We start from the raw sequence: 13,900 nt of genomic DNA, 5'->3' as shown, positions 1-13,900 counted from the left end.
TTGAGGATTTAAACACTTCATTTTTAATAATAAAAATCAAATTGTCATTGTTGCACCCTGTATAAGTTTTATTCAAATCAGCCTCTAAATGCTTTGTGCCTAAGCAGCTCTCTCCTGAGATGTATGTATTTTAGCATTAGTTAAATGAGTTTAAGAACAAGGCTCATACTCTGGCTGTAGGCACTGAATCTGGAGATGAGAGGATTTCTTCTAAATGAAGGACTGATGTGATGTGTTCACTGAAGTGTACTGGGAGATTGTTGGTCTCCCATTCACGGGGAGTTAGCCTCAGTCAGAACCCTTCAAGTTCTGAGGTTTGTAAAACTGATACAAATGTAGCACCACACATTTTTACTATTGAGAAAGAAGAGCTGGTCAGGGGACCCGGTACAAAAACACTTTTGCCTGATGGAAACTGTGACAGAATGGATATGAAGGTGCTTGGTTTGGCTAACCACTCAAAATTTTCCACTGATTATCTAAAGCAATTTTGTTCAGCAAAATTAGACTGGACACATTGCCAGGATAAGCATTTCTGATAGACTTCCAGCACTTCTGCTTCGTATCCTAGCTGAATTAGGAAGAGATGCAAGGGTATGGAAACAAAGCAGTGAGCATTTGAGAATGAGCTTGAGTCCCAAGAAGCCTTAAAGTACTTCATATATATAGAGGTTCTTGGTGAGTGCTGTATATTTAGAGGCAAAGAGAAATATTTTGGAATTGTTGAATGTATCTTGTTCAGTCCAGAAGACAATACTGAAGGTGAGACCTGGAGTAAATGCAGAGGGGCAGAGAGATGTCGTGATTAAATCCTGCCTTGATGTGAGAAAAACACAGCGTGTGGAAATGCTTTACTCCTTGAAGGGTTGTGAGAAGTCAGCACTTCTGCTGCAGAGGTCCTGCACTGACCTGCTGCCTCCAGCTTGCAACTGCAAGTAGTGGACAACTGTAAATATGAATGGTCATTTTAGCCTGGCAAAATCAAGTTTGTTGTTGTATGTTCAAGGTACAGTTATGATGTAGTTTGGTAGAAATGTGTAGCTAACCAGGGGTTCCCTGTGTGCTGCCTTCTGTGCTGGAAACAGGCTTTGTGCGCTGAGGGGATGGGTGGACATCACTGACCTTTAAGAGCCAGATGTTGAAATTGAATAAATCCCTACATTTTCTCATCCTGATCAGAGTCCCACCGATCCCTGATGGAAGGCAGAATAACTTTTCTATTGAGACTTGATAGTACAAGTGCACGGTTTAAAAGTACTTGGAACTTTAAGCACTTCAGAAGCAATATTTTTCTAGTATTTCAGCATTTTCTTGTTGCTTTTGGCCATAGCTGAAGTATGGAATGACACAAATAGACTGAAAGTCTGAAAAAGTGTTTATGCTTTTTCAGTCCTTCATATATATAATTTCCTTATACAGAACATATAAACTGAGGTTTAGCACATTAGTTGGGTTTATTTAAATTTTTGCCTTGGCCAGTGTTTTGATTGTCCAAAGCCTATTCTGAACCTCTTTAACATTAGTGCCTGGTTTTGTAGTCAAATGGCTTATGTCTGTAAGTGGGAGAGCAGGACTTCTATCCAAGTCATTGAACCTGATGTGTGTGAGGCCCTGTCCAGTGCTTGGGAGTCTCCTGCTGCCTGATGGCCCTTGTCCTCCTCTGTCCCCAGGACACGAGTGCCTGGGCTGCACTCCAGCAGCACCGCCTCACCCCCATCCAGATTGCTTTTCAAAAGTTCCAGTTGCAAAATTGTCCTGCCTTTGGTCACTGCTAGTGCAGTCTGCTGTCCCACTGAGATCTCACTGACACTCTTCCCAGGCCTGAGCAGCAGCACTCTGGGAAGAGGGCACAGAGGCTTTGCTCATTCTGTGTGCTTGGGTTGAGCCTGTGTTTGCCTCCGAGGCTGGTCAGTCGGTGCACTGGATGTTGGAGTCAGTTGGAACAACAATGCTCTACATTGTACTGTATCATCTCTCAGAAGCTGCTTAAAAAAAGATTAGGTGCCAGTGAGGTTTGGGTTGTTTGTCCTGGAAATCTTGTAGTTAATAAAAGTAAAAGAAGTTCACAAATGGGGTTTCATAGAATAAATGCAAAGCAAACCCCTGTGACAGTGACTTTGCTGGCCTGAAGGGACTGCATTTCAGTTAGTTTGAAAAAACACAGTCAAAATTACTCCTGCCTTAAATAGATTCAGTGACTTTTTTGTTTTGATTGGACATGTGCTTTTTTCTCCACCACAGGTATTATTTTCTTAAAGTCAGTTACGGATCCAGTGTGTAATTTTAAAAATAGTGCAAGTTCCAAGGGTAAACCAGGCTGTGCAGAGCCCTTGTCTCAGGGTGATCACACCCCTCATTTGCAAGCACAGCCTGTGTGAACATTAAACTTCATCAGTTGCCTCTTCAGCAGCCGGTTTAAAAATGATGCAGAGGAGTGGAAAAGCAAAGATATTATCAAGCTACATGTCCTAAAATGTATCCTGGGAGCTGCGTTCAATGTAGAAGATCTGTTTGGCTATTTAAAGTCATACTGAGACTTTCTAGTCCCTGAAGATGATCTTTTAGGTTTGCAGAATCGGTTACTCTGCAAACTGCCCATTTTTTAATTTTTATTTTTTAATATGTGAGTTGTAAGTAAGTCAGAATGAGCTAATTTAGCCAATGGAATTTTATAAGAAATCTATGAATGCTGTGGGTTTCCCTCTCTCACCCCCTCCAGCAGAAACATAATTTGCAGAAATGAAAACAGTCTCTGGCTGGCTTTAGGGTTTTCTCAAAAATAGAAACAGTAGGGTTTGTCTGGCTGGGCCAGTTTCCTCACCACACACCTGGTGTATATCACTTTAAAAAATACATTATGCCTCATTAAATTACAATTAAATGAAATCACGATCATTTGTTTTTCTGGAAGGAAGATGTTTTGCATATTGAAAGCCTAATTTGTTGCAGGTGACAAAAAGGCTGAACAGATTATTTAATATCACTTTATTTTTTATAATGTTGCTCACTGGTTAGTTTGCGTATACTTCACTAGCTCAGAATTACATTATTGCAAACGTTATTGCTCTCAAGACACTTTATTTTATTGTCCTCCCCTATCACTCAGCTATCTGCTGCTGCTGTTTACCGGCGTTGTTGTTTATCTTCAGTTGCAGGAGGACGCGAGATTTGTCCCTCGTGAGTCAGTTCTCTTATTAGCTCTCCTGCTGTTTACATGGTTCCTAAGCTGCCAAAGCACTTAGAGGAGCTGCAGAAGAACCCTGTTGGCAGCCAGATTTCCTACCTGTGTGCCTGGAGCGGGGCAGGGGGAGCAGGGCTTGCCCCTGCCAGCGGCTGCTGTGGCGCGGTGCTGGGGAAGCAGCGAGTGCCCCCCTGGAGCAGGTGCCTGCCTTAGGAGGAGAGGCTCCCAGTGTGATGGTGGAACACTATCAAAATACTGCTGTGTCCCTGTAGCATCTCAGGATGAGACCCTCATGGAAGCAGGAGCGCAGGAACCAAATCTACCGCGTGATAAGATGTTTCTGGTGATAAATCAAAGCTTTCAAGCACAAGGGTTGGTATCTCAGGTGGTGAGATAGTGCTTAGTGCCATGACTCACTCATACCTGTGAGCCTCTGATTTACATACAGAATCAATGACTGCACAGAAAAGTAATTGCTGGCATGCTTTCACATATGTTTCTGCTCTCCATTTTTTAAATTGGACCATAAATTTAGTGAGGCTAAAATGGGAGGGAGAAAAAACTGTCTTAGATTCAGCTCCAGTAACTTTCAGGTCCCTTTCTTTCATACTAAACTCATTTATTTTTGAAGTTGAGTTTTTCTTTTGAAAAGAAGTTTTACATATATATTCTTTCAAAGACACGGGGAATTGGAAATCTAAAGAATTGGTGTAACCAATATTTCCTTTATTTACTGCAATGAAGACGTTTTCACTGACTCTAGGGGAAAATTTTAATAAAGACTTGCATTGGTCTTAGAATCATGCGGGTTGTGGCTTCAAGCTCCTGTGTGTCCTTTTTTGGTTAATCTCCCTCAGCCTATGAGCCTGCCCAACTTTAAAAAGCTTTTCAAAATTTCCTTCGCTTCTCTGAGAGCTAGTAAACCCTGAAGAAGAAGCCAGGTATGAGCATGCAGTTGTGTTGAGGTCACACAAAGTACCAGAGGACAGCCCAGCACTGCAACTTCTTCAGATTTTTTCCCAGAGAGCAGATCTTTTTCACCACCCAGCTTCTCTCTAGCATCCCACTTCTGGGTGGTGCTAACCATGATTCCATTCCCAGCTCCAGTTCTTCTGGTGCCTACACTGATCATTGCACAAAAATATAATTGGGAGTTCTCAGCTTGATTATATAGATGAGGAGCTGAAAAGATGGAGCCTACCTTCAGGTTATGTGTAGAACTTACTTAGAGCACTTGTGGTATAAACTCTGCTGAAGTAGAGGTTTTACATGTGTATTTTAGTGTGGGTGTTTAACAGCAGATAAATGCAGATAGAGGTATGGCATTTGTTGGTCATTTGGTTTTGCTGGGAAGACTGGTAAGTAAGGTCAATATATACTAAAAATGTTGGAATTTGGTTAATTGGCCAACTGTAGTGACAGTGCTTTTAGCAAGGCTTTTTGAAAGAGGCTCTCTGATATGGAAGAAAAGAAATGAGAGCTAAATATTACAGGGCTTGGGGTATGTGGTTGCTTTCTAGTAACATTTTTCTGACAAGAAAGGAGTAAGCCTTGCCTGTCCTTGGGAAGCAGCTTGCCTGGGTCCTGGCTGTGAAGTAACTGCAAAACACTCATGTCAACAGGCACAGCGGGGCCGTGTCGGGACCTGCAGGGTCCCTGTGCATGCTCCTGCTGAGCTGCTCCTCTCCCAGCACAGCCCAAGGTGAGCCCTCCCAGCTCCAACTGGGATTTCACACGGCTGCTGTGGCTGGAATTCCTGGGAGCAGCAGTGCAGACAGCGACAGCCTCTGGGTTGTGACAGGAGGGAAGCAGGAGCGGTGTCAGATGGCTCAGGAAAGCATATTGGCAGAATAGCCTTTTGAAATAATGAGCACATAGAATTGCATGTTAACATAAGACATTGTTTTGATATCGTAATGATATGTTACATTAAGATAAAATTAGTCTTGATGGGCAGAAATGCTCCCTCTCTGCTTCCTTGCACACCAGTACATTAAAACAGGTATAATTCAGAAAAATGCCGTTCCAGCTATTTGGAATGAAGTCCCAGTTTGTGAAGTGTCAGATGTGAGTGGGTGCCTGGGAGAAGCTGGTGGCACATGCTGTGCCCTTGGTAGTTTCTGTAGGCCCTGATCCTGACTTGTGTGCTGTGCCTTTAGCTTTTAGATAATCCATGGAACTATTGAGTGTGAGCAAGTGTGTACTCTTACGCATAAATTTAATCCCATCATTAGATTTAAGCCTCTTATAATGAGTTATATTTTGAATTTTCATCTCTCCAATTCTTTTATATTTTTTGCTCTTTATTTTTTGGAAATGCTGTGCAATGGCTTTTGTAAAAACTAGATTAATACGGTGTTCATTCACAGTTGCGGTGTGAAGCCTGTGGTATTTTAAAATGAGGCATGAAAGAATGGGTTAAATCCCTAAAGCTAGATTCCAAGGTTTTATTATTGCTTCATTTTTCTCCTTTCAGAAATGATTGTCCAAACTGAAATGAGCGGACTGTAACATCAAAACCTAGCCAAACATTTTTCTTTATAAACCTCCTGTACTGTTTAAATGTCGAAACTAAATTTACCAACCTTGGCAGATTTGTCAAAGATGAACAGGATTGCCAAGTGTTCCCAGCTTCAAGTAAAAAGAGAAAGAGAGAGAGAGATCTAACAGCTCCTAAAATATTTGCAGCAAGCACCTGGTGATAACTGCAATTTCTTCTAACCAGTGCACCTACCTTCCTATCCAGCATCTCCATACTCAGAAGCTTATTACTGTGCCAGAATAGGACAGTCCCAAAATAAACCCCAGCCCCCAGAAGACAAACACTTTCCTACAAAATATCCCCTCAGGGAGAGCCCATGAGATTCTGATGTAGATTCTCAGTATTGCAACCCAGCTGGTTACACTAAACAAATTTTTAAAAACCAAAGAAACCCATCAACGCATGACTGGCTTTTTTTTTTTTTTTTTTTAAAACCAGGGTTTGTTGTCAGAGATCCTGCGTAAAGAAGAAGATCCTAGGACAGCTTCTCAGTCCCTCCTGGTAAACTTACGGGCAATGCAGAATTTCCTCAACTTGCCTGACTCGGAGCGGGATCGTATCTATCAGGATGAGAGAGAGAGAAGTATGAACCCAAACGTGAGCATGGTGTCTTCAGCTGCCAGCAGCCCAAGCTCCTCCAGAACACCCCAGGTAAGATGCAATCCCTTGCTACCTGTTTGTTGTCCAGATAATTCCAGGAAAGGAGTTCCTTTCCACTCTTCCCCTGTCTGTTGCTCTTCTTGCCCAGATGAGTTGTGGAAAATCTTTCATAAGGTTTTGGAGTGGCTGTTAAGACACATTTAGTGGATGTCAGCAAGAGACTGTGATGATCATTCCATCTTTAATCAATGCCATAAATGCCAAAGAGTATGTAACATTAGTGCCTGAAAGAGTGCATGTGGGCATTACATACAGGCTGTTGATATATGTCCATTAAATGGCTATTATAGAATATATTACAGAAAGACAGTGCATGTGGCTTTTTTACCTGTGCCCATTACCTTCTTCAGAACACAGGAAATTTCTGGGCTTCTGGTCCATACGTGTTGCCATAAAAAGTGTCTAGTGAGCAGAGGTTGATATTGCATTAGATAGATGTTGTTAGAAAATACTGTGCTGCATAGGAAATCACAGTCCTTGAGTGAGAGGTTTTTACAAGTAAATGTTTGAGGTACAGAAAGTGGAGATGGACAGTGTGCTGGGAAGGAAGATGATGCTTAGAGCTCCCAAGCAGCTGTTGTCTCATTGACTTAACTGCATGTGTTTATTAACATGCTGTTGCCACCCACTCTTCCCTGGATAGGTTGTTCCTTTGCACTAAGAAAGAGCATCCATAAACTACACTGTAGTAGTCATCCCCCCTTGTACCAGGCTGATGCAGTCCCACATGTGTGCTCTGCAAAATGAGGGTGCTTGCACAGGGCTGCTGCTCAACTCCTGTCATGACATTTGCCTGACTGGAGTCCGAGTTTTCTAACAGTACAGGTGTGATGCATCAGTTCTAGCACTTCACTGATCTTCAGTAAATGGGCCCCTGTAACCCTTCTAATCATATCAGTGATCACTTCTCATTGAATTCTGTAGTCACAGCTGCTAAAAGTAAGTAAGCAAGCAAGCACTGCTGGGGAGAATGATGTTTTACATTCAAACTGACCATCCTTAGATCCTTAGGGAAGGTGTGTTGTTTTTTTAGAAACCATTGAGGTTGTTTAGTTTAACCCAGACATGCAGGTGCACTTCACTGAATAAATGATGTAAAGAACTGTTTTCACTGAAAGCAAGCTTATCCTGCCAAGCCAATTTGACACTGATTTTCATTACATGGGAAATTCATTGTATGATCCTTATCTTTTTTAGTTACCTATAACTGAAAATAAAAATATATAGGTATTTTAATAGTGAGTACACTATTGTACTGTTTAAGCAGTGTAGCCACTTTTCTGCAGTTGTATTGATTCATTGAAGAATTAGCTTAACTCCTGCTTATATTGGTTGCAATAGGTTTTGTACTAGAATCAAGCACTGAAAGGAAATGGAGACTTTAGACACAATCCAGTGAGAATAAGAATTGGATCTCTTGGCCCATTCAATTTCTGTGTTGATATATACCATTTTCCCATGCTCTAGGCACAGCTAAAACATAATTTAAAATAATAGAAATTTTACCTGCCTTTGTAAGAGCTAAATAATGCTAGAAAACCATACTCTAGAAGTATAAACCAGCCCATATTTGCCTTATTTCCGTGTGAAGAATCCAACAGAATACTGTTAGGTTTTTGATCAGTAAAAGCAGCACACAAAGGTTTGTGTACCCAGTGCTCGCCTTGTGCCCTCTGTGTAACATTTCCCCAGCCCTCAGAAGGCCAGCACCAGTCAGCACAGGTGCTGTTTTGACAACTTGGACACCTCTGCAAATGAGGCTCTTCCCAGCTCCCGGGCAGGCAGCACGGCTACTGCGCTTCCCCATATGCCTGGTATTAGTTGTGACGAGACAAATGCCGTCCTCGCGGGCAGCGCGGCGATTCCGGCAGCGTCAGCTCCCCAGGCAGCTCTTACCTACCCTGGAGCGGGGTGCTTTGGGGCAGCAGTAGTAGGAGCTGTACCAGCCTTGCAGGAACTGTGTCAGTGTGCCAGAGAAGGTGATGGAATGGCAATTGGAAACGTGGTTTCCATAGATACTGATATCCTGCAGCAGTGCCTTTGGGATTGAGTGTGCAGGGTAGGAGAGGAATGGCAGATACCTGTGGAAATGCTCGTGCTGGGGCTGTCGTACAGGCAGGTGTAAGGGCATGCAGAGTAACCCAGCCCAGCTCTCCTTGACTCTGAGCCAGCCCCAAGCCACCCTTTTGTGATGTCCCTGGCTCAGGACCTGCCTCAAGGTGAGAATGGGAGATTGATCCAGAAAATGGGGATACGGCTATTGTGGGGAAGGTGCTCTGAGCTGTTAGGAGTTGTGTGCACACAGAACTCCAGCAATAAGGGGCTGGGTTGCAGTGCTCTGGCACTGTGGTTGCAAACACTTTTTCTTTTTTCCCCCACTGTTTACAATAAGATGTTTCAATAGTGGCCAACTACTTCTTAATATCAAGACCAGCTTTGAATCTAGGAGTTTTAATGTTAAATACTTTATTTTAGTGACTTTTGGTTGGTATTTTCCCTTTTTATTTAAATTTGTTTAATTTTTATTTTAATTTAATTTGTGATTAAATAAAAAATGGTGCAGCTTTCCGGGTGTGCAGGGCAAGCTTTTTCCTGACATGTAGCTGTGAACATAGAAGTGTAGGAGACCATGCAGGATGGAGTTATATTTTGAATCTTTCTTTTATGTGCTAATTTTGTTCTTCTCAGCATCTCAGACATCCGTAACAGCCTCTGAGGCCATGGTGACCTTGGCTGCTGTGCTAGCCAAAGGCTCCAGCGCCTGGAAAGACTTTTTTATACCCGACAAATCTCCATTAAATCAGTCCTGACAGACTTGGACAGTCCTTTTCCTTTCTGTGAAGTCTTTGTTGTTTTCTTACATTTCCCACAATTGCCCTAACTCTCATCTATCTGTAAGCATTGAATTTCAGAGCAGGGTGTCCCTGCCGGTCCCTGTGTTGCACCGTACCCAGCTCATGGGCTGTGGATGGCACAGGTTTAGCCCTGGCCTCCTGGGGCATGGTGGCCATGCTCTGCCCCAGCTGCTGTCCAGCTGTCTCTGCCAGCCCATGGGGCTGGCCTTAGGGAACAGGAAAATCTTACACCCTTCCTGCACGTGTCCTGCCTATGACAGGCAGGGAGCAAACCCAGAGCAGTGCCTGCTGAACCTGGAAAGGGAGAAGATACAGGTTGGTTAAGGCTTTATCTGGAAGTCATAAAGAAGAGTGATTAGTCTAGAGTCTTGATTGGATTTTGGCTCCATTGTTAATGTGGCCTCAGTACGGAAGAGATGGCAGGAAAAGGAAGATTTGGAGGACAACAAAAGAGAAAAAGTTCAGAAGGTTTGGTTTTGCCTAGTTAACCTTCCTATTAACAAATAAACATTTGGGCATGTCTGCCTAGTTAAAAATTAACATTAGATATACTCTAGCAGATTTCAACTCTGACACAAAAACAGGATTCATCTGAAAAGATTCATAATTGAGCCAAATATGTGTGTCACTGGGGTTATATAGGTGATTTGGGTACATTGTGAAGTGTGAGCTTTGCAATTTAGATTGTGTTCTTTCCTAAGACCTTTATGTCTCAAGACAGAACAGATTTTACATCAGTAACACACATTTCCCTTAAAAGGTGTAAGGGGTGCAGTGATCAGCCCTGGTATCTCTCCTCTTTGAGCCCGGGAAAGTAAATGAGATCTGTCTGCAAGGGGCAGCTGCTGCTGGGAGCACTCAGTGAGCATCACACCACCCTCACTCCCTCTCCTGCCAGTGCATTTTGGGGACCACCAGTCCAAGGGGCTTTAAATTGACATCCTGTAGCAGTCTTCTGAACTGTATTGATAGAAGCTTTGCAGGGGTAGTCCAGCCCAGGGAAAGCACTGGCAGCGTCCGTTATTGTCCTTCATTTGTCACAGAAGCTGATGGGAAATCATTCAATTAAAAGGAGTGCAGTGGAATACACAAAATCTCAATATGAGTTTAGGAGAATGAGGGCAGCACATCAAAGGCATGCCAAAGCCCAGCTTTATGAAATGATTTTTTTTTTTTTTCATTTCCACTGATTTCCTAGGTGAAATTAGGTGACTGTCTGGCTAGCATAATGATGATAAGGCTGGGAAACCATACATACTCAAGTGACATACGTATAGTTTTAATAAAGAATGAGGGAGACTTGAGGGAGTGCATTAAATTGAGTAATAATTTATTATTTAGAGACCTCTACCCATTTACTCATTTTTTCTGGGAGAATTGGCTCTTCCTCCAAGGTGTAGGCCACTTTTAGAGAGGGGGGGGGAGAAGGTAGAGCCTGCTGGCTGTGCTGCAGTAGCTGACTGGCAAAGCCAATGTCAGCGTGTGCCTGCCGCCCAGTGCCCCAGCTACCTATCCTGTTGTTGAGCTACTCAATAAACATGCTGGGAGGGGGAGAGTTGACAGGGCCTTGCATGTCCTATAGGAATGCACTGCAATTATTTCCAATCACAATTAACCTGATTAGAATAATGGACAGGAAGTGTCCCTCTGTAGCTAATGCAGTTTGGCATCAGCTGACTGAAATCCTTTGATAATTTCTGCACAGATGGCTGGGCTGAAAGCAGCACTTTTTTAATTATTATTTTCATGGTCTCTTGGTAGGCCAAAACCTCGACACCAACAACAGACCTCCCCATTAAGGCGGACAGCTCCAACGTCAACATCACAGCTGCCATTTATGATGAGATCCAACAGGAGATGAAAAGGGCCAAGGTATCTCAAGCTCTGTTTGCCAAAGTGGCTGCCAATAAAAGTCAGGTGAGTGGTATAGGGCATTTCATTGTTGTGGGGCTTTCTAGGGTTTTGTTTTTAAAGCAAACTCTGGGGCTGGGACTAGATCCATCTCTTCCTCCCACCAATAAAATTACATCTGTTCCTACAGTAATAATAATAATGATTTTAATCTCTGGGGAACCTGTCATGTTTGGCTTTTGCCTGCTTAAGTGGTTTCCTTTCCCCCTTTAAAAGAGGCTGAGGAAAGGGTCAGTTCACAGCCAAGCTTTTCCTCCCCTTTTGTAGAAACATGTCTCTCTCTTTTCCCATGTGTGGTATATAACTTACACCTCTGCTAGCAGGACAAGGAACTTTCAAAATGGCGGTATCCTACTCATTCAGCAGGTAATGAAAACGCTTTCTCAAGTGGTTAACTGAGGGAAGGCAATGGGAAAAAGCATATTAGGCAGGTGTTTCCTTTTTAGCATGTTGTATGTGCTGCATACGGTATTGCCATGCGAATAAGTCACATCGGATCCAATCATTTTTACAAAAAGGCATAAGAAGGCACTGCAGTGAGTTCTGCTGGATTCATATCTACCTTGGGTGTAAAAAATACATGTGGGCAAGCCTAGGTCGGGTGAAATCTTGAAGAGAATCCATTAATTTAAAAATTTCATCCAACTCTTTAAAAAAATATAATGCACCAGAAGGGATTTTGTGGAAAGGAGGACAGACAGATTTTTTTTTTGAAGGGCTGCAAGTGGATTGGAGATTGTTGGAAGGAATTGTTTACTCAGTGAAAAGAGCTGCTTCTGATCCTGGATGAAATGATTCAGTTCAGCTAGGAGAGGGCATCAATATGCACACAAAAATGCACAAATGTGCACGTGACAATGAGAGAGTGGGATAGAAGTATCTAGGTGCATGCACTCTGGAAAACACACACTTCCCTCTCTGCAGGGAAACAACATTATAGTCATTAAAGTAGATGTAAAATAAGCAGTTGAAAGGCATATAAAGAAAGCATCAAAGGCTATCAAAGCACATGGGAAAGCCTTGTCCTTGTTACAGGTATTTGTGTCCTGACACATGGAGATCTGATTAATTTTTCCTTCTTTGTGTGATCATTAATTTTCTTTGCCTTTTGCTTTCTCTTGTCAGGGTGCAGGGGTTACAGCCCCTCTACCCCCCAAACCAAATCCCAGGCTCAGTATGAAATACATAAAAGGAAAATACCATGGAACCCTCTTAAACTGTTAAATGCATAAAAATCTCATGTACCACATGGCAAAATATAATGAGAACTGGAGCTGTTAAACGAATAAAGCTGTTAAAAGCATAATGCCACTTGGCACAACTACTGTGCATTTAACGGTTTTCCACTGTGTAATAAATGACATATGTGGTAAACGTGCAGTAAATATAAAAACTGCACAATTGATTTTGCAAACGTGCCCCTTATTCTTTACTCCATGCAGATATCAAAGTTCCACCCAGAATCCGGACTGGACAGCTTTTAATAAGGAGTGTTTAACACAGACCGAATGCCAGCCTCTCTGAGGTTTGGCTTAAAATTGCCTGCAAGCTTCCTGTCATTATACCCAGAGGCTTCTTGAAATAGAGAGGGACTGAACCACCCAACAATAATTTGGGTGGCTCACCAGCTTTGGTCTGTGCCAGCTTGAGCTTGTGCACTTTTCTGGCAGCATCGCACACCAGCGCCAAAACAAAAATAAGATCTGTAGTCTTTCACGTGGAAAAAAAAGCAGGGCAGATTTTGAACACCAGATGCAAAAGGTTAAGAACAGGATCCACAAATGTTATTGTTTAAAGCAAAGTTACTGCACATAAAGGTTTTGTTTCTTCAGCAGCAGCGAATAAAGAAGTGTTTCTGAGGCTGATGTTTCTTTGTTTCGCAGCCTTGCCAAAGCAGTGCTGGCTCCCTGGGATGGCCCAGCGTTCGCCACGCTGAGATGTCATAGTGCTCTGCTGGAGCATGAAAGTGGTTTGTGGGGACACTGGAAGGCAGGGACAGAGGAGGCCACAGCCAAGAACCACAGTGGTACGGGGCCCTCCCGCCTCAAAGCCCACCTGTGTGCCTGCCCCAGGCCTAGCTTGGTGTGCCTGTGGTGCCCTGCCGCTGGCTGGGGAGCTCTGCGGCCCGGAGAAGTGCCGAAAGGAAGGGCAAAGCTGCTTGCATGGGCGAGAGCCACGGTGTCATGGTCAGTGTGTTGCTTTAAGTCTAGTTTGTCTGAAAACTAGCAGTTGTGTGTTCCCAGTGCACTGCACAGACCAGCTGTGCCAGTTGTGGGCATTTCTGGTGAAAATGTTGCTGATTTCAGCAGCTGAGTTACATGGTGGGAAGCGCTCATTGAAAACTGCCCATGTTTGCAGAAGAAAGAGTTTGAAAGGGGGGAAGAAAGAACTAGTCTGAGGCTTTGCTTGGACTCTCCGCCAAGGTTCGCTCACTTGCTATTCTCCACAGGCCTGGCTTGTGTTGTGTTGGCTTCCTCTATTATTCCCTCACCCCAGACTACTGAGAGGCTTCCAGTTTGCTAACAAGGCATGTGTTATGTTGGGCGCTGCTGTTCTGTCAACAGCAATCCACGGTGCTGTGAGATCTTCACAGTTTTAGCAGGCAGTGAATCTCCGACAGGGATGTTTTGACATTTTATACACAGGGCTGTATGTCATGTACCCGAGAGAACATCCAGAGGCAACGGAGGCCTCGTTTCCTCTTCTGTCTCTGTACAGGAAGAGTGGTACCCACTGAGAACAGTTATTGCA

General features: G+C 43.3%; 1 protein-coding gene across 27 annotated transcripts in view; it reads left to right on the top strand.

The window, feature by feature from the left end:
- The window catches only part of SATB2 (SATB homeobox 2), a 225,522-nt gene that overhangs the window by 177,325 nt on the left and 34,297 nt on the right, over positions 1–13,900 (top strand). For all 27 annotated transcript variants that reach the window (XM_086897150.1, XM_086897170.1, XM_086897166.1 and 24 more), the window contains 2 exons: positions 6,162–6,374; positions 11,000–11,155. In XM_086897150.1, the coding sequence (XP_086753276.1) occupies positions 6,162–6,374; positions 11,000–11,155 (369 nt within the window). The remainder of the gene's footprint in view (positions 1–6,161; positions 6,375–10,999; positions 11,156–13,900) is intronic.

This window comes from Cyanistes caeruleus, chromosome 7, assembly GCF_971803275.1.
Source record: "Cyanistes caeruleus chromosome 7, bCyaCae1.hap1.1, whole genome shotgun sequence".
Classification (NCBI taxonomy): Eukaryota; Metazoa; Chordata; class Aves; order Passeriformes; family Paridae; genus Cyanistes; species Cyanistes caeruleus.
Note: the sequence above shows the minus strand (reverse complement) of the source record. Positions and strands in the feature narration are given on the sequence as shown.